General features: G+C 45.1%; 1 protein-coding gene across 2 annotated transcripts in view; it reads left to right on the forward strand.

Annotated features, from left to right (window-relative positions):
• Window positions 1-22,500, forward strand: part of LOC143296016 (xanthine dehydrogenase/oxidase-like) — a 103,706-nt gene that overhangs the window by 42,101 nt on the left and 39,105 nt on the right. For both annotated transcript variants that reach the window (XM_076607756.1, XM_076607757.1), the window contains 5 exons: window positions 113-294; window positions 9,156-9,318; window positions 11,250-11,460; window positions 13,314-13,483; window positions 18,816-18,935. In XM_076607756.1, the coding sequence (XP_076463871.1) occupies window positions 113-294; window positions 9,156-9,318; window positions 11,250-11,460; window positions 13,314-13,483; window positions 18,816-18,935 (846 nt within the window). The remainder of the gene's footprint in view (window positions 1-112; window positions 295-9,155; window positions 9,319-11,249; window positions 11,461-13,313; window positions 13,484-18,815; window positions 18,936-22,500) is intronic.

The raw sequence follows: 22,500 nt of genomic DNA on the forward strand, positions 1-22,500 counted from the left end.
GTGTGTGCGTGTGCGTGTGCGTGAGAGAGCGCGCGCGCGCGCATGTGTGTGTATGTGTGTGTGTGTGTGTTCAAACACGCCCCTTATGAATTTTTCGTTTGTTTGTTTCCAGAACGAGTATTTCTTCGGGTTCAAACAAGCCACGCGCAAGGAGGACGACATCTCCATTGTGAACGCGGGAATACGTGTGCTGCTGGATGACGTCAGCACGGTCAGGGAGGCCGCCTTGGCCTTTGGGGGCATGGCCCCCACCACTGTCATGGCAACTGCCACTTCCAAGGCCCTGATTGGACGGTGAGTGAGATGGGGGTTGTTACTGGCTATTGTTTTGGGTTTTTTTTCTTGGTTACTGCTAGGTTATTTTGGGGAGAATGGAGTGTTGGTTATTGCCATGTTACGCTTCTGGGGAAACAGTGATGTGGGTAATGTTTTGTTATTGCCATGTTACCCTTCTGGGAAAAAAGTGATGTGGGTAATGTTTTGTTATTGCCATGTTACCCTTCTGGGAAAAAGTGATGTGGGTAATGTTTTGTTATTGCCATGTTACCCTTCTGGGAAAAAAGTGATGTGGGTAATGTTTTGTTATTGCCATGTTACCCTTCTGGGAAAAAAGTGATGTGGGTAATGTTTTGTTATTGCCATGTTACCCTTCTAGGAAAAAGTGATGTGGGTAATGTTTTGTTATTGCCATGTTACCCTTCTGGGAAAAAGTGATGTGGGTAATGTTTTGTTATTGCCATGTTACCCTTCTGGGAAAAAAGTGATGTGGGTAATGTTTTGTTATTGCCATGTTACCCTTCTGGGGAAAAAAGTGATGTGGGTATTGTTTTGTTATTGCCATGTTACGCTTCTGGGAAAAAAGTGATGTGGGTATTGTTTTGTTATTGCCATGTTACGCTTCTGGGAAAACAGTGATGTGGGTAATGTTTTGTTATTGCCATGTTACGCTTCTGGGAAAAAGTGATGTGGGTATTGTTTTGTTATTGCCATGTTACGCTTCTGGGGAAAAAAGTGATGTGGTTATTGTTTTGTTATTGCCATGTTACCCTTCTGGGAAAAAAGTGATGTGGGTATTGTTTTGTTATTGCCATGTTACGCTTCTGGGAAAAAAGTGATGTGGGTAATGTTTTGTTATTGCCATGTTACCCTTCTGGGAAAAAAGTGATGTGGGTATTGTTTTGTTATTGCCATGTTACCCTTCTGGGAAAAAGGTGATGTGGTTATTGTTTTGTTATTGCCATGTTACGCTTCTGGGAAAAAAGTGATGTGGGTATTGTTTTGTTATTGCCATGTTACCCTTCTGGGAAAAAGGTGATGTGGTTATTGTTTTGTTATTGCCATGTTACCCTTCTGGGAAAAAGGTGATGTGGTTATTGTTTTGTTATTGCCATGTTACGCTTCTGGGGAAACAGTGATGTGGGTATTGTTTTGTTATTGCCATGTTACGCTTCTGGGAAAACAGTGATGTGGGTATTGTTTTGTTATTGCCATGTTACGCTTCTGGGAAAAAAAGTGATGTGGGTAATGTTTTGTTATTGCCATGTTACCCTTCTGGGGAAAAAGTGATGTGGGTATTGTTTTGTTATTGCCATGTTACCCTTCTGGGGAAAAAGTGATGTGGGTATTGTTTTGTTATTGCCATGTTACGCTTCTGGGAAAAAAGTGATGTGGGTAATGTTTTGTTATTGCCATGTTACCCTTCTGGGGAAAAAGTGATGTGGGTATTGTTTTGTTATTGCCATGTTACGCTTCTGGGAAAAAGGTGATGTGGTTATTTTTTTGTTATTGCCATGTTACGCTTCTGGGAAAACAGTGATGTGGGTATTGTTTTGTTATTGCCATGTTACGCTTCTGGGAAAAAAGTGATGTGGGTAATGTTTTGTTATTGCCATGTTACGCTTCTGGGAAAAAAGTGATGTGGGTATTGTTTTGTTATTGCCATGTTACCCTTCTGGGAAAAAAGTGATGTGGGTATTGTTTTGTTATTGCCATGTTACCCTTCTGGGAAAAAAGTGATGTGGGTATTGTTTTGTCCAAGTTACTGCCACATGACCCTTCTGGAAAGAGACCAATATAGAGATTGTTCTAATTGGTTATTGCCACATCACCCTTCTGGGAAAGAGACTAATATAGAGATTGTTCTAATTGGTTATTGCCACATCACCCTTCTGGGAAAGAGACTAATATAGAGATTGTTCTAATTGGTTATCGCCACATTGCCCTTCTGGGAAAGAGACTAATATAGAGATTGTTCTAATTGGTTATCGCCACATTGCCCTTCTGGGAAAGAGACTAATATAGAGATTGTTCTAATTGGTTATCGCCACATCGCCCTTCTGGGAAAGAGGGTGGTATGGGTATTTTGTCTGGTTACTTCTAGGAAAGGGAGTTAAATTGGTATTGTTTGTTTTTTTCCTGGTTAATGTCACATGACCCTTCTGGGAAAGACACTAGTATAGAGACTGTTTTGCCTGTTTATTGCCATATTACCCTTCTGGGAAAGGGACTGGTATAGAGACTGTTTTGCCTGTTTATTGCCATATTACCCTTCTGGGAAAGGGAGTGATATGAGTATTGTTTTGTTTTTTGTATGGGTTACTGCCCCTTTATCTTTCTTGGAAAGAGAGTAACATGGGTATTGCATTGTCATGGCAACTGCCACATCACCTTTCTGTGAAAGGGGGTGACAAGGGTATGTGTAGGTGTTGCTTTTTTCCTTGTTAATGTCACATAACCCTTCTGTGAACGGGAGTGATACGGGTATTGTCTTCTGTCCGGTTTACTGCCACATTACATTCCTTGGAAAGGGAGTGATATGAATATTGTTCTACCTGGTTACTGCCACATTACATTCCTTGGAAAGGAAGTGATTTGGATATTGTTCTACCTGGTTACTGCCACATCACCTTTCTTAGAAAGGGAGTGATATGGATATTGTTTTACCTGGTTACTGCTTTGTTTTTCCTCCTGGTTACTGCCACATTAACCTTCTGGGAAAGGGAGTGATATGGGTATTCTTTTGCCCATTTACTGCCACATGACCTTTCTGGGAAAGAGGAGTGACACAGATATTGTTTTGTCATGGTTACTGCCACATGACCTTTCTGGAAAAGAGAGTGACACAGATATTGTTTTGTCATGGTTACTGCCACATGACCTTTCTGGAAAAGAGAGTGACACAGATACTGTTTTGTCATGGTTACTGCCACATGACCTTTCTGGAAAAGAGAGTGACACAGATATTGTTTTGTCATGGTTACTGCCACATGACCTTTCTGGAAAAGAGAGTGACACAGATATTGATTTGTCATGGTTACTGCCACATGACCTTTCTGGAAAAGAGAGTGACACAGATATTGTTTTGTCATGGTTACTGCCACATGACCTTTCTGGGAAAGAGAGTGACACAGATATTGTTTTGTCATGGTTACTGCCACATTATCTTTCTGGAAAAGAGAGTGACACAGATACTGTTTTGTCATGGTTACTGCCACATGACCTTTCTGGAAAAGAGAGTGACACAGATATTGTTTTGTCATGGTTACTGCCACATGACCTTTCTGGAAAAGAGAGTGACACAGATATTGTTTTGTCATGGTTACTGCCACATGACCTTTCTGGGAAAGAGAGTGACACAGATATTGTTTTGTCATGGTTACTGCCACATGACCTTTCTGGAAAAGAGAGTGACACAGATATTGTTTTGTCATGGTTACTGCCACATGACCTTTCTGGAAAAGAGAGTGACACAGATATTGTTTTGTCATGGTTACTGCCACATGACCTTTCTGGGAAAGAGAGTGACACAGATACTGTTTTGTCATGGTTACTGCCACATGACCTTTCTGGAAAAGAGAGTGACACAGATATTGTTTTGTCATGGTTACTGCCGCATGACCTTTCTGGAAAAGAGAGTGACACAGATATTGTTTTGTCATGGTTACTGCCACATGACCTTTCTGGGAAAGAGAGTGACACAGATATTGTTTTGTCATGGTTACTGCCACATGACCTTTCTGGAAAAGAGAGTGACACAGATATTGTTTTGTCATGGTTACTGCCACATGACCTTTCTGGGAAAGAGAGTGACACAGATATTGTTTTGTCATGGTTACTGCCACATTATCTTTCTGGAAAAGAGAGTGACACAGATATTGTTTTGTCATGGTTACTGCCACATGACCTTTCTGGGAAAGAGAGTGACACAGATATTGTTTTGTCATGGTTACTGCCACATGACCTTTCTGGAAAAGAGAGTGACACAGATACTGTTTTGTCATGGTTACTGCCACATTATCTTTCTGGAAAAGAGAGTGACACAGATATTGTTTTGTCATGGTTACTGCCACATGACCTTTCTGGGAAAGAGAGTGACACAGATATTGTTTTGTCATGGTTACTGCCACATGACCTTTCTGGAAAAGAGAGTGACACAGATATTGTTTTGTCATGGTTACTGCCACATGACCTTTCTGGGAAAGAGAGTGACACAGATACTGTTTTGTGACGGTTACTGCCCACAGGGACCATGATGATCATGTGAAGACTGGTGTGGAGATTTGTTGGTGAGTGACAAGACAGAGAGACATCACTAAACCACCATGATCATGTGTGCTCATTCCACAGTGATGGTAGTATTTGGAATAACCCAGTCTCCCTTCTCTTTTCTCTGGTGCTGTGTGGTGTAGGGGAGAGAACCCAGTACAATACACCTCTTTTTCACTGGTGCTGTGTGGTGTAGGGGAGAGAACCCAGTACAACACACCTGTTTTTCACTGGTGCTGTGTGGTGTAGGGGAGAGAACCCAGTACAATACACCTGTTTTTCACTGGTGCTGTGTGGTGTAGGGGAGAGAACCCAGTACAATACACCTGTTTTTCACTGGTAGTGTGTGGTGTAGGGGAGAGAACCCAGTACAATACACCTGTTTTTCACTGGTGCTGTGTGGTGTAGGGGAGAGAACCCAGTACAATACACCTGTTTTTCACTGGTGCTGTGTGGTGTAGGGGAGAGAACCCAGTACAACACGCCTGTTTTTCTCTGGTGCTGTGTGGTGTAGGGGAGAGAACCCAGTACAACACGCCTGTTTTTCACCGGTAGTGTGTAGTGTAGGGGAGAGAACCCAGTACAATACACCTGTTTTTCACCGGTAGTGTGTGGTGTAGGGGAGAGAACCCAGTACAATACACCTGTTTTTCACTGGTAGTGTGTAGTGTAGGGGAGAGAACCCAGTACAATACACCTGTTTTTCACCGGTAGTGTGTAGTGTAGGGGAGAGAACCCAGTACAATACACCTGTTTTTCAATGGTAGTGTGTAGTGTAGGGGAGAGAACCCAGTACAATACACCTGTTTTTCACCGGTAGTGTGTGGTGTAGGGGAGAGAACCCAGTACAACACACCTGTTTTTCACTGGTGCTGTGTGGTGTAGGGGAGAGAACCCAGTACAATACACCTGTTTTTCACTGGTAGTGTGTAGTGTAGGGGAGAGAACCCAGTACAATACACCTGTTTTTCACTGGTGCTGTGTAGTGTAGGGGAGAGAACCCAGTACAAAGCACCTGTTTTTCACTGGTGCTGTGTGGTGTAGGGGAGAGAACCCAGTACAATACACCTGTTTTTCACCGGTAGTGTGTAGTGTAGGGGAGAGAACCCAGTACAATACACCTGTTTTTCACTGGTAGTGTGTAGTATAGGGGAGAGAACCCAGTACAATACACCTGTTTTTCACCGGTAGTGTGTAGTGTAGGGGAGAGAACCCAGTACAATACACCTGTTTTTCACCGGTAGTGTGTAGTGTAGGGGAGAGAACCCAGTACAATACACCTGTTTTTCACCGGTAGTGTGTAGTGTAGGGGAGAGAACCCAGTACAATACACCTGTTTTTCACCGGTAGTGTGTAGTGTAGGGGAGAGAACCCAGTACAATACACCTGTTTTTCACTGGTAGTGTGTAGTGTAGGGGAGAGAACCCAGTACAATACATCTGTTTTTCACTGGTAGTGTGTGGTGTAGGGGAGAGAACCCAGTACAAAGCACCTGTTTTTCACTGGTAGTGTGTAGTGTAGGGGAGAGAACCCAGTACGAAGCACCTGTTTTTCACCGGTAGTGTGTAGTATAGGGGAGAGAACCCAGTACAATACACCTGTTTTTCACCGGTAGTGTGTAGTATAGGGGAGAGAACCCAGTACAATACACCTGTTTTTCACTGGTAGTGTGTGGTGTAGGGGAGAGAACCCAGTACAATACACCTGTTTTTCACTGGTAGTGTGTAGTGTAGGGGAGAGAACCCAGTACAACACGCCTGTTTTTCTCTGGTGCTGTGTGGTGTAGGGGAGAGAACCCAGTACAATACACCTGTTTTTCACTGGTAGTGTGTGGTGTAGGGGAGAGAACCCAGTACAATACACCTGTTTTTCACTGGTGCTGTGTGGTGTAGGGGAGAGAACCCAGTACAATACACCTGTTTTTCACTGGTAGTGTGTAGTGTAGGGGAGAGAACCCAGTACAATACACCTGTTTTTCACTGGTAGTGTGTAGTGTAGGGGAGAGAACCCAGTACAATACACCTGTTTTTCACCGGTAGTGTGTGGTATAGGGGAGAGAACCCAGTACAATACACCTGTTTTTCACTGGTAGTGTGTAGTGTAGGGGAGAGAACCCACTACAATACACCTGGTTTTCACCGGTAGTGTGTAGTGTAGGGGAGAGAACCCAGTACAAAGCACCTGTTTTTCACCGGTAGTGTGTAGTGTAGGGGAGAGAACCCAGTACAATACACCTGTTTTTCACTGGTAGTGTGTGGTGTAGGGGAGAGAACCCAGTACAATACACCTGTTTTTACTGGTGCTGTGTGGTGTAAGGGAGAGAACCCAGTACAAAGCACCTGTTTTTCACCGGTAGTGTGTAGTGTAGGGGAGAGAACCCAGTACAATACACCTGTTTTTCACCGGTAGTGTGTGGTATAGGGGAGAGAACCCAGTACAATACACCTGTTTTTCACTGGTAGTGTGTAGTGTAGGGGAGAGAACCCAGTACAAAGCACCCGTTTTCATGGATGGCACGCAGTGTGTAGTGCAGGGGAGATAACTCAGAGCTGTACACCTGTTGTCACCAGTGGCGTGTTGTGTTGTGCGTTGTTTTCAAATTCTCTAACCGTTCGTGTGGTGGACAATTCATTGTGGTATGTGAACAGAAGGGATTAATAGTGAACTGCTGAAGGAACTATTTTGTTGGTCAGTTATTGAAAGTTATTGTATAGAGCTGTGAATCTGTGGTGTTTTGTTTAAAAGACAATGGTGTGTTTTTGAACAGACAGTGGTGTGTTGTTGAACAGACAGTGGTGTGAACAGACAGTGGTGTGTTGTTGAACAGACAGTGGTGTGTTGTTGAACAGACAGTGATGTGTTGTTGAACAGACAGTGGTGTGAACAGACAGTGGTGTGTTGTTGAACAGACAGTGGTGTGAACAGACAGTGGTGGTGTGAACAGACAGTGGTGTGAACAGACAGTGGTGTGTTGTTGAACAGACAGTGGTGTGTTGTTGAACAGACAGTGGTGTGAACAGACAGTGGTGTGAACAGAGAGTGGTGTGTTGTTGAACAGACAGTGGTGTGAACAGACAGTGGTGTGAACAGACAGTGGTGTGTTGTTGAACAGACAGTGGTGTGAAGAGACAGTGGTGTGTTGTTGAACAGACAGTGGTGTGAACAGACAGTGGTGTGTTGTTGAACAGACAGTGGTGTGAAGAGACAGTGGTGTGTTGTTGAACAGACAGTGGTGTGTTGTTGAACAGACAGTGGTGTGAAGAGACAGTGGTGTGTTGTTGAACAGACAGTGGTGTGAACAGACAGTGGTGTGTTGTTGAACAGACAGTGGTGTGAAGAGACAGTTCAGTTTCAGTTTCACTTTCTCAAGGAGGCGTCACTGCGTTCGGACAAATCCATACACGCTACACCACATCTGTTGAGCAGATGCCTGACCAGCAGCATAACCCAACGCGCTTGAGACAGTGGTGTGTTGTTGAACAGACAGTGGTGTGAACAGACAGTGGTGTGTTGTTGAACAGACAGTGGTGTGAAGAGACAGTGGTGTGAAGAGACAGTGGTGTGTTGTTGAACAGACAGTGGTGTGTTGTTGAACAGACAGTGGTGTGAAGAGACAGTGGTGTGAACAGACAGTGGTGTGAACAGACAGTGGTGTGAACAGACAGTGGTGTGTTGTTGAACAGACAGTGGTGTGAACAGAGAGTGATGTGTTGTTGAACAGACAGTGGTGTGAACAGACAGTGGTGTGTTGTTGAACAGACAGTGGTGTGAACAGACAGTGGTGTGAACAGACAGTGGTGTGAAGAGACAGTGGTGTGTTGTTGAACAGACAGTGGTGTGAACAGACAGTGGTGTGAACAGACAGTGGTGTGAAGAGACAGTGGTGTGAACAGACAGTGGTGTGTTGTTGAACAGACAGTGGTGTGTTGTTGAACAGACAGTGGTGTGTTGTTGAACAGACAGTGGTGCGTTGTTGAACAGACAGTGGTGTGAACAGACAGTGGTGTGTTGTTGAACAGACAGTGGTGTGTTGTTGAACAGACAGTGGTGTGAACAGACAGTGGTGTGTTGTTGAACAGACAGTGGTGTGTTGTTGAACAGACAGTGGTGTGAACAGACAGTGGTGTGTTGTTGAACAGACAGTGGTGTGAACAGACAGTGGTGTGAACAGACAGTGGTGTGAACAGACAGTGGTGTGTTGTTGAACAGACAGTGGTGTGTTGTTGAACAGACAGTGGTGTGTTGTTGAACAGACAGTGGTGTGAACAGACAGTGGTGTGTTGTTGAACAGACAGTGGTGTGAACAGACAGTGGTGTGAAGAGACAGTGGTGTGTTGTTGAACAGACAGTGGTGTGTTGTTGAACAGACAGTGGTGTGTTGTTGAACAGACAGTGGTGTGAACAGACAGTGGTGTGTTGTTGAACAGACAGTGGTGTGTTGTTGAACAGACAGTGGTGTGAACAGACAGTGGTGTGAAGAGACAGTGGTGTGTTGTTGAACAGACAGTGGTGTGAAGAGACAGTGGTGTGTTGTTGAACAGACAGTGGTGTGTTGTTGAACAGACAGTGGTGTGTTGTTGAACAGACAGTGGTGTGTTGTTGTTAAACAGACAGTGGAATGAGGAACTACTTTCTGAGGCCTGTGAACGGCTGGCGGAGGATTTACCACTGAGTGCTGAGGCCCCAGGTGGAATGATACAGTACAGGCGCTCTCTGACTGTCAGTTTCTTCTTCAAGGCCTACCTGCAAATACTGCAGCATCTGCAGGCACAGGTAGGTTCACCCTTCCAACATCCCACCTCCTCTGACTGATCTAACTTCATCACTGACATCAGTCATGTTTTTTTGTTTGTTTGTTTTTTGTTTTCTTTTAACTGTGATTTGACATGGTCACTGATGTCAGTCATAATTGTGTACTACAATTCAACATGATCACTGCTGACATCAATCATGTTTCTTTACAATGATTAATCATAGTCACTGACATCAGTCATGTTTCTTTACAATGATTAATCATAGTCACTGACATCAGTCATGTTTCTTTACAATGATTAAACATAGTCACTGACATCAGTCATGTTTCTTGACAATGATTAAGCATAGTCGCTGACATCAGTCATGTTTCTTTACAATGATTAAACATAGTCGCTGACATCAGTCATGTTTCTTTACAATGATTAAACATAGTCGCTGACATCAGTCATGTTTCTTGACAATGATTAAACATAGTCGCTGACATCAGTTATGTTTCTTTACAATGATTAATCATAGTCACTGACATCAGTCATGTTTCTTTACAATGATTAAACATAGTCACTGACATCAGTCATGTTTCTTTACAATGATTAAACATAGTCGCTGACATCAGTCATGTTTCTTTACAATGATTAAACATAGTCGCTGACATCAGTCATGTTTCTTTACAATGATTAATCATAGTCGCTGACATCAATCATGTTTCTTTACAATGATTAAACATAGTCACTGACATCAATCATGTTTCTTTACAATGATCAAACATAGTCACTGACATCAGTCATGTTTCTTTACAATGATCAAACATAGTCACTGACATAAACCATGTTTCTTTACAATGGTTAAACATTGTTACTGACATCAACCATGTTTCTTCACCATGATCTAGCATCATAACCTTGTCAAACAGAAGAAAACCCTGAAGATGCCTTGTATTCATTCTGCCTGAATTACCTGACAAGGTGTGTGTGCTGACAGGATAAACCAGTGGAATTATGTCTCAATTCTACCTGACCTACCTGACAAGGTGTGTGTGCTGACAGGATAAACCAGTGGAATTATGTCTCAATTCTACCTGACCTACCTGACAAGGTGTGTGTGCTGACAGGATAAACCAGTGGAATTATGTCTCAATTCTACCTGACCTGCCTGACAAGGTGTGTGTGCTGACAGGATAAACCAGTGGAATTATGTCTCAATTCTACCTTACCTACCTGACAAGGTGTGTGTGCTGACAGGATAAACCAGTGGAATTATGTCTCAATTCTACCTTACCTACCTGACAAGGTGTGTGTGCTGACAGGATAAACCAGTGGAATTATGTCTTAATTCTACCTGACCTACCTGACAAGGTGTGTGTGCTGACAGGATAAACCAGTGGAATTATGCCTCAATTCTACCTGACCTACCTGACAAGGTGTGTGTGCTGACAGGATAAACCAGTGGAATTATGTCTCAGTTCTACCTGACCTACCTGACAAGGTGTGTGTGCTGACAGGATAAACCAGTGGAATTATGTCTCAATTCTACCTGACCTACCTGACAAGGTGTGTGTGCTGACAGGATAAACCAGTGGAATTATGTCTCAATTCTACCTGACCTACCTGACAAGGTGTGTGTGCTGACAGGATAAACCAGTGGAATTATGTCTCAGTTCTACCTGACCTACCTGACAAGGTGTGTCTGCCAACAGCAAAGCCCTGCAATTATGTCTTAATTCTACCCGAACTTCCTGACAAGATGTGTGTACTGACAGGACAAATTCTGGAATTATGTCTTTATTCTACCTGACCTACCTGACAAGGTGTGTGTGCTGATAGGACAGACCACTGGAGGTGTCAGTGTCTTAATTCTACCTGACCTACCTGACAAAGTGTGTGTGCTGACAGAACAAACACCTGTGTCTTGAATCTACCTACCTATCTGACAAGGTGTATATATACTGGCAGGACAAAGCCCTGGAGGTGCCCTTGCCCCAGTCCTACCTGAGCGCCCTCCAGCCCATGGAGCGGCAGTTGCCTGAGGGCAGCCAGATGTTTGAGGTGGTGGACCCTGACCAGCCTGCTGAGGACGTGGTGCACCGACCGCTGGTCCACCTGTCTGCTTTGAAGCAGGTCACAGGGGAGGCTGTGTACATTGATGACATGCCCTGTCTGGAAGGTGTGGGTCTGTGTGGATTACAGTGGTGCTGTCACATGTGTGGAGACTGGAATGGATGTGTCACAGGTGTGATAAGTGAAGATGTGGTGCTGTCATATGTGGTGTCCCAGGTATGGTCACTGAAGGTGTGGTGTTGTTATAGGGTTGATAATCGAACAATGGTGTCACAGGTATGACAGTTGGAATGGTGTTGTCACATGTGTGATCAATGTAATGATGATGTGATAGGTGTGATAATTAAAGACAAGGTGTGACAGATGTGGTAAATGAAGATGTGTGGTGTGACAGGTGTGATAACTGAAGACATGGTGGTGTGACAGGTGTGATAACTGAAGGGACAGTGGTGTGACAGGTGTGATAACTGAAGGCATAGTGGTGTGACAGGTGTGATAACTGAAGGCACAGTGGTGTGACAGGTGTGATAACTGAAGACATGGTGGTGTGACAGGTGTGATAACTGAAGACATGGTGGTGTGACAGGTGTGATAACTGAAGACACAGTGGTGTGACAGGTGTGATGGATAAAGACATGGTGGTGTGACAGGTGTGATAACTGAAGGCACGGTGGTGTGACAGGTGTGATAACTGAAGGCACAGTGGTGTGACAGGTGTGATAACTGAAGGCACAGTGGTGTGACAGGTGTGATAACTGAAGGCACAGTGGTGTGACAGGTGTGATAACTGAAGGCACAGTGGTGTGACAGGTGTGATAACTGAAGGCATAGTGGTGTGACAGGTGTGATAACTGAAGACATGGTGGTGTCACAGGTGTGATAACTGAAGGCATAGCGGTGTGACAGGTGTGGTAAATGAAGGAATGGTGGTGTGACAGGTGTGATAACTGAAGGAATGGTGGTGTGACAGGTGTGATAACTGAAGGCACAGTGGTGTGACAGGTGTGATAACTGAAGGCATAGTGGTGTGACAGGTGTGATAACTGAAGGAATGGTGGTGTGACAGGTGTGATAACTGAAGGAATGGTGGTGTGACAGGTGTGATAACTGAAGGCACAGTGGTGTGACAGGTGTGATAACTGAAGGCATGGTGGTGTGACAGGTGTGATAACTGAAGACATGGTGGTGTGACAGGTGTGATAACTGAAGGCACAGTGGTGTGACAGGTGTGATAACTGAAGGCACAGTGGTGTGACAGGTGTGATAACTGAAGGCATAGTGGTGTGACAGGTGTGATTACTGAAGGCACAGTCGTGTGACAGGTGTGACAACTGAAGGCACAGTGGTGTGACAGGTGTGATAACTGAAGACATGGTGGTGTGACAGGTGTGATAACTGAAGACATGGTGGTGTGACAGGTGTGATAACTGAAGGCACGGTGGTGTGACAGGTGTGATAACTGAAGGCACAGTAGTGTGACAGGTGTGATAACTGAAGGCACAGTAGTGTGACAGGTGTGATAACTGAAGGCATGGTGGTGTGACAGGTGTGATAACTGAAGGCACAGTGGTGTGACAGGTGTGATAACTGAAGGCACAGTGGTGTGACAGGTGTGATAACTGAAGACATGGTGGTGTGACAGGTGTGATAACTGAAGGCACAGTGGTGTGACAGGTGTGATAACTGAAGGACATGGTGGTGCGACAGGTGTGATAACTGAAGGCACAGGTGGTGTGACAGGTGTGATAACTGAAGGCACAGTGGTGTGACAGGTGTGATAACTGAAGGCACAGTAGTGTGACAGGTGTGATAACTGAAGGCACAGTGGTGTGACAGGTGTGATAACTGAAGGCACAGTAGTGTGACAGGTGTGGTAATTAAAGACATGATGTGACAGGTGTGATAACTGAAGACAGGGTGGTGTGACAGGTGTGATGATCAAAGACACGGTGTGTCCAGGTGAACTGTACATGGGTCTGGTGCTGAGTACCCAGGCACATGCCCGACTGCTGGCGGTGGACCCCGCTCCCGCTCTGGCCATGGATGGGGTGGTGGACTTTGTCAGCTGCAAGGACGTTCCTGGCAAGAACACCTGGGGGAATGGGGATGAAATATTCGCCTCTGACAAGGTAATAGCCCTCTTCTATTTGCCTCTGACAAGGTGATATCCCTCTTCTATTTGCCTCTGACAAGGTACTATCCCTCTTTTATTTGCCTCTGGCAAGGTGATAGCCCTCTTCTATTCGCCTCTGACAAGATAATAGCCCTCTTCTATTTGCCTCTGACAAGGTAATATCCCTCTTCTATTCGCCTCTGACAAGATAATATCCCTCTTCTATTTGCCTCTGACAAGGTAATATCCCTCTTCTATTTGCCTCTGACAAGGTAATATCCCTCTTTTATTTGCACCTGACTAGGTAACAATTGTTCTTTTATTTCACTCTGAAAAGGTAATATGCCTCTTATCTTTGCGTCTGACAAGGTGATATCCCTCTTCTATTTGCCTCTGACAAGGTAATATCCCTCTTTTATTTGCACCTGACTAGGTAACAATTGTTCTTTTATTTCACTCTGAAAAGGTAATATGCCTCTTATCTTTGCGTCTGACAAGGTGATATCCCTCTTCTATTTGCCTCTGACAGTAATATTCCTCTTCTATTTGCCTCTGACATAGTAATATCCCTCTTCTATTTGCCTCTGACACAGTAATATCCCTCTTCTATTTGCCTCTGACATAGTGATATCCCTCTTCTATTTGCCTCTGACATAGTGATATCCCTCTTCTATTTGCCTCTGACAGTAATATCCCTCTTCTATTTGCCTCTGACATGGTAATATCCCTCTTATCTTTGCCTCTGACAGTAATATCCCTCTTCTATTTGCCTCTAACATGGTAATATTCCTCTTCTATTTGCCTCTGACAAGGTAATATCCCTCTTCTATTTGATTCTGATATGGTAGTATTCCTCTTCTATTTGCCTCTGACAAGGTAATAGCCCTCTTCTATTTGCCTCTGACAAGGTAATATCCCTCTTCCATTTGCCTCTGACAAGGTGATATCCCTCTTCTATTTGCCTCTGACAGTAATATCCCTCTTCTATTTGCCTCTGACAAGGTGATATCCCTCTTCCATTTGCCTCTGACAAGGTGATATCCCTCTTCTATTTGCCTCTGACAGTAATATCCCTCTTCTATTTGCCTCTGACAAGGTAATATCCCTCTTCCATTTGCCTCTGACAAGGTAATATTCCTCTTCTATTTGCCTCTGACAAGGTAATATTCCTCTTCTATTTGCCTCTGACAAGGTAATATCCCTCTTCTATTTGCCTCTGACATAGTAATATCCCTCTTCTATTTTCCTCTGACAAGGTAATATCCCTCTTCTATTTGCCTCTGACAAGGTGATATCCCTCTTCTATTTGCCTCTGACAAGGTAATATTCCTCTTCTATTTGCCTCTGACAAGGTAATATCCCTCTTCTATTTGCCTCTGACAAGGTGATATCCTATCTTAGCCTCTGACAGGGTGATATCTTATCTTTGCATCTGACAAGGTGATGCCCCTCTTTTCAGTCCGTGCCCTCAACACAGCATGATGTGCTTCCAGTTTTGAATGACCAATGTCCCACATCCCTTTTTGTCCCCGTAGCACAAGACAGGGCATAAAGTGACTGCACAGTGCGTTCTATTTGATGTGTACTTCAGACATCTGCCCAGCCATTCCCACACCACGGTCATGTGGTTTCAAATGTGGAGTCATGGCCTAGAGGTAACGCATCCGCCTAGGAAGCGAGAGAATCTGAGCGCGCTGGTTCGTATCACGGCTCAGCCGCTGATATTTTCTCCCCTTCCACTAGACCTTGAGTGGTAGTCTGGGTGCTTGTCATTCAGATGAGACGATAAACCGAGGTCCCATGTGCAGCATGCACTTAGCACACGTAAAAGAACCCACGGCAACGAAAGGGTTGTTCCTGGCAAAATTCTGAAGAAAAATCCACTTCGATAGGAAAAACAAATAAAACTGCATGCAGGAAAAAATACAAAAAAAATGGGAGGTGCTGTAGTGTAGCGACGCGCTGTCCCTGGGGAGAGCAGCCCAAATTTCACACAGAGAAATCTGCTGTGATAAAAAAGAAATACAAATACAAATATGGAGATACGTCTACAGTCTACATGCTTTGACAATTGTTTGAAATGAAACTGAAACTGGCAGTCAGAAAGCTGAATTATCTGTGGTGTTCAGTCTTTACTCTCAGTGGAACAATGCGTTTCTTCTGTGTGTTACCTCTGTGTCTCTCTCTCACTAGAGCTGTGTCTCTGTGTTCATTATCTGACTGGATAAGTTATGTCCAGTGTATACCGTAGTGACACCCCTCTGTACGTTATATCCACTATATACCAAGGTGATGCCCCTCTGCAGTTTGTGTCCACTGTATACCTTGATCTTAAGCTCTGTAAGTTATGTTGACTCCATAATAGGGCCATGGGATGTGTCTTTGTACAGGTGATCCATCATTGTCAGGTGGTGTGTGTGTACAGGTGATCCATCATTGTCAGGTGGTGTGTGTGTACAGGTGATCCATCATTGTCAGGTGGTGTGTGTGTGTACAGGTGATCCATCATTGTCAGGTGGTGTGTGTGTACAGGTGATCCATCATTGTCAGGTGGTGTGTGTGTACAGGTGACCCATCATTGTCAGGTGGTGTGTGTGTGTACAGGTGATCCATCATTGTCAGGTGGTGTGTGTGTGTACAGGTGATCCATCATTGTCAGGTGGTGTGTGTGTGTACAGGTGATCCATCATTGTCAGGTGGTGTGTGTGTCTACAGGTGATCCATCATTGTCAGGTGGTGTGTGTGTACAGGTGATCCATCATTGTCAGGTGGTGTGTGTGTACAGGTGATCCATCATTGTCAGGTGGTGTGTGTGCAGGTGATCCATCATTGTCATGTGGTGTGTGTGTACAGGTGATCCATCATTGTCAGGTGGTTGTGTGTGTACAGGTGATCCATCATTGTCAGGTGGTGTGTGTGTACAGGTGATCAATCATTGTCAGGTGTCATCATTGTCCAGGTGTGTTGTGTACAGGTGATCCATCAGTGTCAGGTGGTGGTGTGTGTGTGTACAGGTGATCCATCATTGTCAGGGGTGTGTGTGTGTGTACAGGTGATCCATCATTGTCAGGTGTGTGTGGTACAGGTGGATCATCATTGTCAGGTGGTTTGTGTGTGTGTGTGTGTACAGGTGATCCATCATTAGTCAGGTGTGTGTGTGTGTGTTACAGGTGATCATCCATTGCAGGTGGTGTGTGTGTACAGGTGATCCATCAATTGTCAGGTGTGTGTGTGTACAGTGTGATCCATCATTGTCAGGTGGTGTGTGTTGTACAGGTGATCCATCATTGTCAGGTGGTGTGTTGTGTACAGGTGATCCATCATTGTCAGGTGGTGTTGTGTGTACAGGTGATCCATCATTGTCAGGTGGGTGTGTGTGTGTACAGGTGATCCAATCATTGTCAGGTGGTGTGTGTGTGTGTACAGGTGATCCATCATTGTCAGGTGGTGTGTGTGTGTACAGGTGATCCATCATTGTCAGGTGGTGTGTGTGTACAGGTGATCCATCATTGTCAGGTGGTGTGTGTGTGTACAGGTGATCCATCATTGTCAGGTGGTGTGTGTGTGTACAGGTGATCCATCATTGTCAGGTGGTGTGTGTGTACAGGTGATCCATCATTGTCAGGTGGTGTGTGTGTACAGGTGATCCATCATTGTCAGGTGGTGTGTGTGTACAGGTGATCCATCATTGTCAGGTGGTGTGTGTGTACAGGTGATCCATCATTGTCAGGTGGTGTGTGTGTGTACAGGTGATCCATCATTGTCAGGTGGTGTGTGTGTACAGGTGATCCATCATTGTCAGGTGGTGTGTGTGTGTACAGGTGATCCATCATTGTCAGGTGGTGTGTGTGTACAGGTGATCCATCATTGTCAGGTGGTGTGTGTGTACAGGTGATCCATCATTGTCAGGTGGTGTGTGTGTACAGGTGATCCATCATTGTCAGGTGGTGTGTGTGTGTACAGGTGATCCATCATTGTCAGGTGGTGTGTGTGTACAGGTGATCCATCATTGTCAGGTGGTGTGTGTGTACAGGTGATCCATCATTGTCAGGTGGTGTGTGTGTACAGGTGATCCATCATTGTCAGGTGGTGTGTGTGTGTACAGGTGATCCATCATTGTCAGGTGGTGTGTGTGTGTACAGGTGATCCATCATTGTCAGGTGGTGTGTGTGTACAGGTGATCCATCATTGTCAGGTGGTGTGTGTGTACAGGTGATCCATCATTGTCAGGTGGTGTGTGTGTACAGGTGATCCATCATTGTCAGGTGGTGTGTGTGTACAGGTGATCCATCATTGTCAGGTGGTGTGTGTGTGTACAGGTGATCCATCATTGTCAGGTGGTGTGTGTGTACAGGTGATCCATCATTGTCAGGTGGTGTGTGTGTACAGGTGATCCATCATTGTCAGGTGGTGTGTGTGTACAGGTGATCCATCATTGTCAGGTGGTGTGTGTGTACAGGTGATCCATCATTGTCAGGTGGTGTGTGTGTACAGGTGATCCATCATTGTCAGGTGGTGTGTGTGTACAGGTGATCCATCATTGTCAGGTGGTGTGTGTGTGTACAGGTGATCCATCATTGTCAGGTGGTGTGTGTGTACAGGTGATCCATCATTGTCAGGTGGTGTGTGTGTGTACAGGTGATCCATCATTGTCAGGTGGTGTGTGTGTACAGGTGATCCATCATTGTCAGGTGGTGTGTGTGTACAGGTGATCCATCATTGTCAGGTGGTGTGTGTGTGTACAGGTGATCCATCATTGTCAGGTGGTGTGTGTGTACAGGTGATCCATCATTGTCAGGTGGTGTGTGTGTACAGGTGATCCATCATTGTCAGGTGGTGTGTGTGTACAGGTGATCCATCATTGTCAGGTGGTGTGTGTGTACAGGTGATCCATCATTGTCAGGTGGTGTGTGTGTACAGGTGATCCATCATTGTCAGGTGGTGTGTGTGTACAGGTGATCCATCATTGTCAGGTGGTGTGTGTGTACAGGTGATCCATCATTGTCAGGTGGTGTGTGTGTACAGGTGATCCATCATTGTCAGGTGGTGTGTGTGTGTACAGGTGATCCATCATTGTCAGGTGGTGTGTGTGTGTACAGGTGATCCATCATTGTCAGGTGGTGTGTGTGTGTACAGGTGATCCATCATTGTCAGGTGGTGTGTGTGTACAGGTGATCCATCATTGTCAGGTGGTGTGTGTGTGTACAGGTGATCAATCATTGTCAGGTGGTGTGTGTGTACAGGTGATCAATCATTGTCAGGTGGTGTGTGTGTACAGGTGATCCATCATTGTCAGGTGGTGTGTGTGTGTATAGGTGACCCATCATTGTCAGGTGGTGTGTGTACAGGTGACCCATCAGGGGCAGGTGGTGGGAGTGGTGCTGGCACAGTCTCAGGCTGTGGCTCAACGTGCCGCTGCTGCTGTCCGTGTGACCTATGACCCCCTGGAGCCTGTCATCAGCATCAGGGTCAGCTCCATACACACGCACACTGAGTCACCCATACACATGGACACACTCACACATGCATGTATGCACCCACACATACACAAACATACATTCACACATTAACTCACACATACACATACACATACACACACTCACAGACACACAGACACACACACACACACACACACATAGGTCCCTACCATTGGAGCAGTGATTTTCTATGCACTGTGTACACAGACACACACACACAGACACACACACACACACACACACACACACACACACACATAGGTCCCTACCATTGGAGCAGTGATTTTCTATGCACTGTGTACACACACACACACACACACACACACACACACACACACACACACACACACACACACACACACACACACACACACACACACACAGGTCCCTACTATTGGAGCAGTGATTTTCTATGTACTGTGTACACAGACACACACACACAGACACACACACACACACACACACACACACATAGGTCCCTACCATTGGAGCAGTGATTTTCTATGCACTGTGTACACAGACACACACACACAGACACACACACACACACACACACACACACACACACACACACACACACACACAGGTCCCTACCATTGGAGCAGTGATTTTCTATGCACTGTGTACACAGACACACACACACAGACACACAGACACACACACACACACACACACACACACACACACACATAGGTCCCTACCATTGGACCAGTGATTTTCTATGCACTGTGTACACAGATACACACACACACACACACACACACACACACACACACACACACACAGGTCCCTACCATTGGAGCAGTGATTTGATATGCCCTGTGTACACAGACACACACACACAGACACACACAGACACACAGACACACACACACACACACACATAGGTCCGTACCATTGGAGCAGTGATTTTCTATGCACTGTGTACACAGACACACACACACAGACACACACACAGACACACACACAGACACACACACACACACACACACACACACACACACACACACACACACATAGGTCCCTACCATTGGAGCAGTGATTTGATATGCCCTGTGTACACAGACACACACACACAGACACACACAGACACACAGACACACAGACACACACACACACACACACACACACACACACACACACATATAGGTCCCTACCATTGGAGCAGTGATTTTCTATGCCCTGTGTACACAGACACCCACACACAGACACACACACAGACACACACACACACACACACACACACACACACACACATAGGTCCCTACCATTGGAGCAGTGATTTTCTATGCCCTGTGTACACAGACACACTGGGTACAGGTAGGCAGGGCCCAGTCCTCTTCTGCCATTTTAACTCACTTCGGACGATGGAACGCTATAGCGTTCCTGACATAAGGTGGCGTTCCGGACGATGGAACGCTATAGCGTTCCTGACATAAGGTAGTGTTCCGGACGATGGAACGCTATAGCGTTCCTGACATAAGGTAGCATTCCGGACGATGGAACGCTATAGCGTTCCTGACATAAGGTAGCGTTCCGGACGATGGAACGCTATAGCGTTCCTGACATAAGGTAGCGTTCCGGGCGATGGAACGTTATAGCGTTCCTGACATAAGGTAGCGTTCCGGACGATGGAACGCTATAGCGTTCCTGACATAAGGTGGCGTTCCGGACGATGCAATGCTATAGCGTTCCTGACATAAGGTAGCGTTCCTGACATAAGGTAGTGTTCCGGACAATGGAACGCTATAGTGTTCCTGACATAAGGTAGCGTTCTGGACGATGGAGCGCTATAGCATTCCTGACATAAGGTAGCGTTCCTGACATAGGTAGTGTTCCGGATGATAGAACACTATAGCGTTCCTGACATAAGGTAGTGTTCCGGATGACGGAACACTATAGTGTTCCTGACATAAGGTAGCGTTCTGGACGATGGAGCGCTATAGCATTCCTGACATAAGGTAGCGTTCCTGACGTAGGTAGTGTTCCGGATGATAGAACACTATAGCGTTCCTGACATAAGGTAGTGTTCCGGATGATGGAACACTATAGTGTTCCTGACATAAGATAGCGTTCCGGATGATGGAACACTATAGTGTTCCTGACATAAGGTAGTGTTCCGGACGATGGAATGCTATAGCGTTCCTGATGAAAGGTAGCATTCCGGACGATAGAACACTATAGCGTTCCTGACGTAAGGTAGCGTTCCATACGACGGAATGCTATAATGGTTTCGACAATTAAAATTTTTTCCACATTTTCCTCATGGGGTAGCATAACAATTGCAGCTACACCGGGCATGTCAAAGGTTGAATGGAAAGTTTCTTCATGAGATTTCGTAACAACACACTCCACAGCGAGCCAGCGAGTTCAGGACCCCACACGACAAGCTAATCTGCACACGTATCAAAAATGGCATTGCAGGCGATACAAGTGGACATTTTTGGAGCATTCTAATTCTAGATCATAACAGCGGCTTTTACATTGCTGAAGTGATTGAAATGCTTCAAACTGAAGGTTTCAACATCGACGACAAGGATGATGAAGACATTGAATAAAGTATCTGCAGTGAAGAAAGCTACCAGCAAGAAGTTACTGATAGTGACTCAGCTTCTGAGAGCAGTGAAGAGGGAGGGGGTGGGCGTTCACACGACATGGGGAGAGGGGTCAGTGGGTCAAGTACAGTGAGTTTCATTCAGTTATTTTATGTTTTGTATTTTTTGTGATTTTTTTCTTAACCCTAACAAATGGGTTGTCTGTCGGGAAAAGCAAGGGAGAAAACTATTTGTCCGGAGTGAGTTAACCTTCCCCAACCAAGTCATGTACCCATTCACACCTGCGTGGAGTAAGAAAATTCGGACTAAAGTTCCTTTCCCCAGGACACAGTGCCAGGCTGAATCGGAGAGTTGTTAGAAGTGACTGTATGAATAACCTATCATGCTTGTACAGATATCTGTGTACAGTTGTTAGAAGTGACTGTATGAATAACCTATCATGCTTGTACAGATATCTGTGTACAGTTGTTAGAAGTGACTGTAAGAACAATCATGCCAATGCATGTAAAGACTTATTTGTTTAATTGTCTATGAACGAGAAACAAGAAGAAGAAGAAGTTCAATTGTCTTAAATGACTAAGAACAATCATGTCAAGCATGTAAACATGTAAGTGTACAACTGTTTGAAGTCCTCAGAAAGAAAAGATCTGAGCACATCAGTCCTCTTTTGCAACATCGCCACTGGCTCCCTGTCTCACACAGAATAAAGTACAAGATCAGCACTCTGTGTTATAAATAATGTATTCACAAATCAGCCCCTTCCTATCTCTGTGGCTGCCTTCACCTCTACACTCCATCTCGCTCACTACGATCAGCTTCGGATCCACTCCACTTACGCATACCCAGATTCAAACTCTCGACTGTTGGCTGCCGTTCTTTCTCTGTCTCTGAACCTTGCAATTGGAATGAACTTCCTCTTTCGCTTCGTCAAGTCACCACACTCAGCTCTTTCAAGTCTGGCCTTAAAACCCACCTCTTCCCAAAATAGCCTCCTTTCCCTG

This window comes from Babylonia areolata, chromosome 21, assembly GCF_041734735.1.
Source record: "Babylonia areolata isolate BAREFJ2019XMU chromosome 21, ASM4173473v1, whole genome shotgun sequence".
Lineage (NCBI taxonomy): Eukaryota > Metazoa > Mollusca > Gastropoda > Neogastropoda > Buccinidae > Babylonia > Babylonia areolata.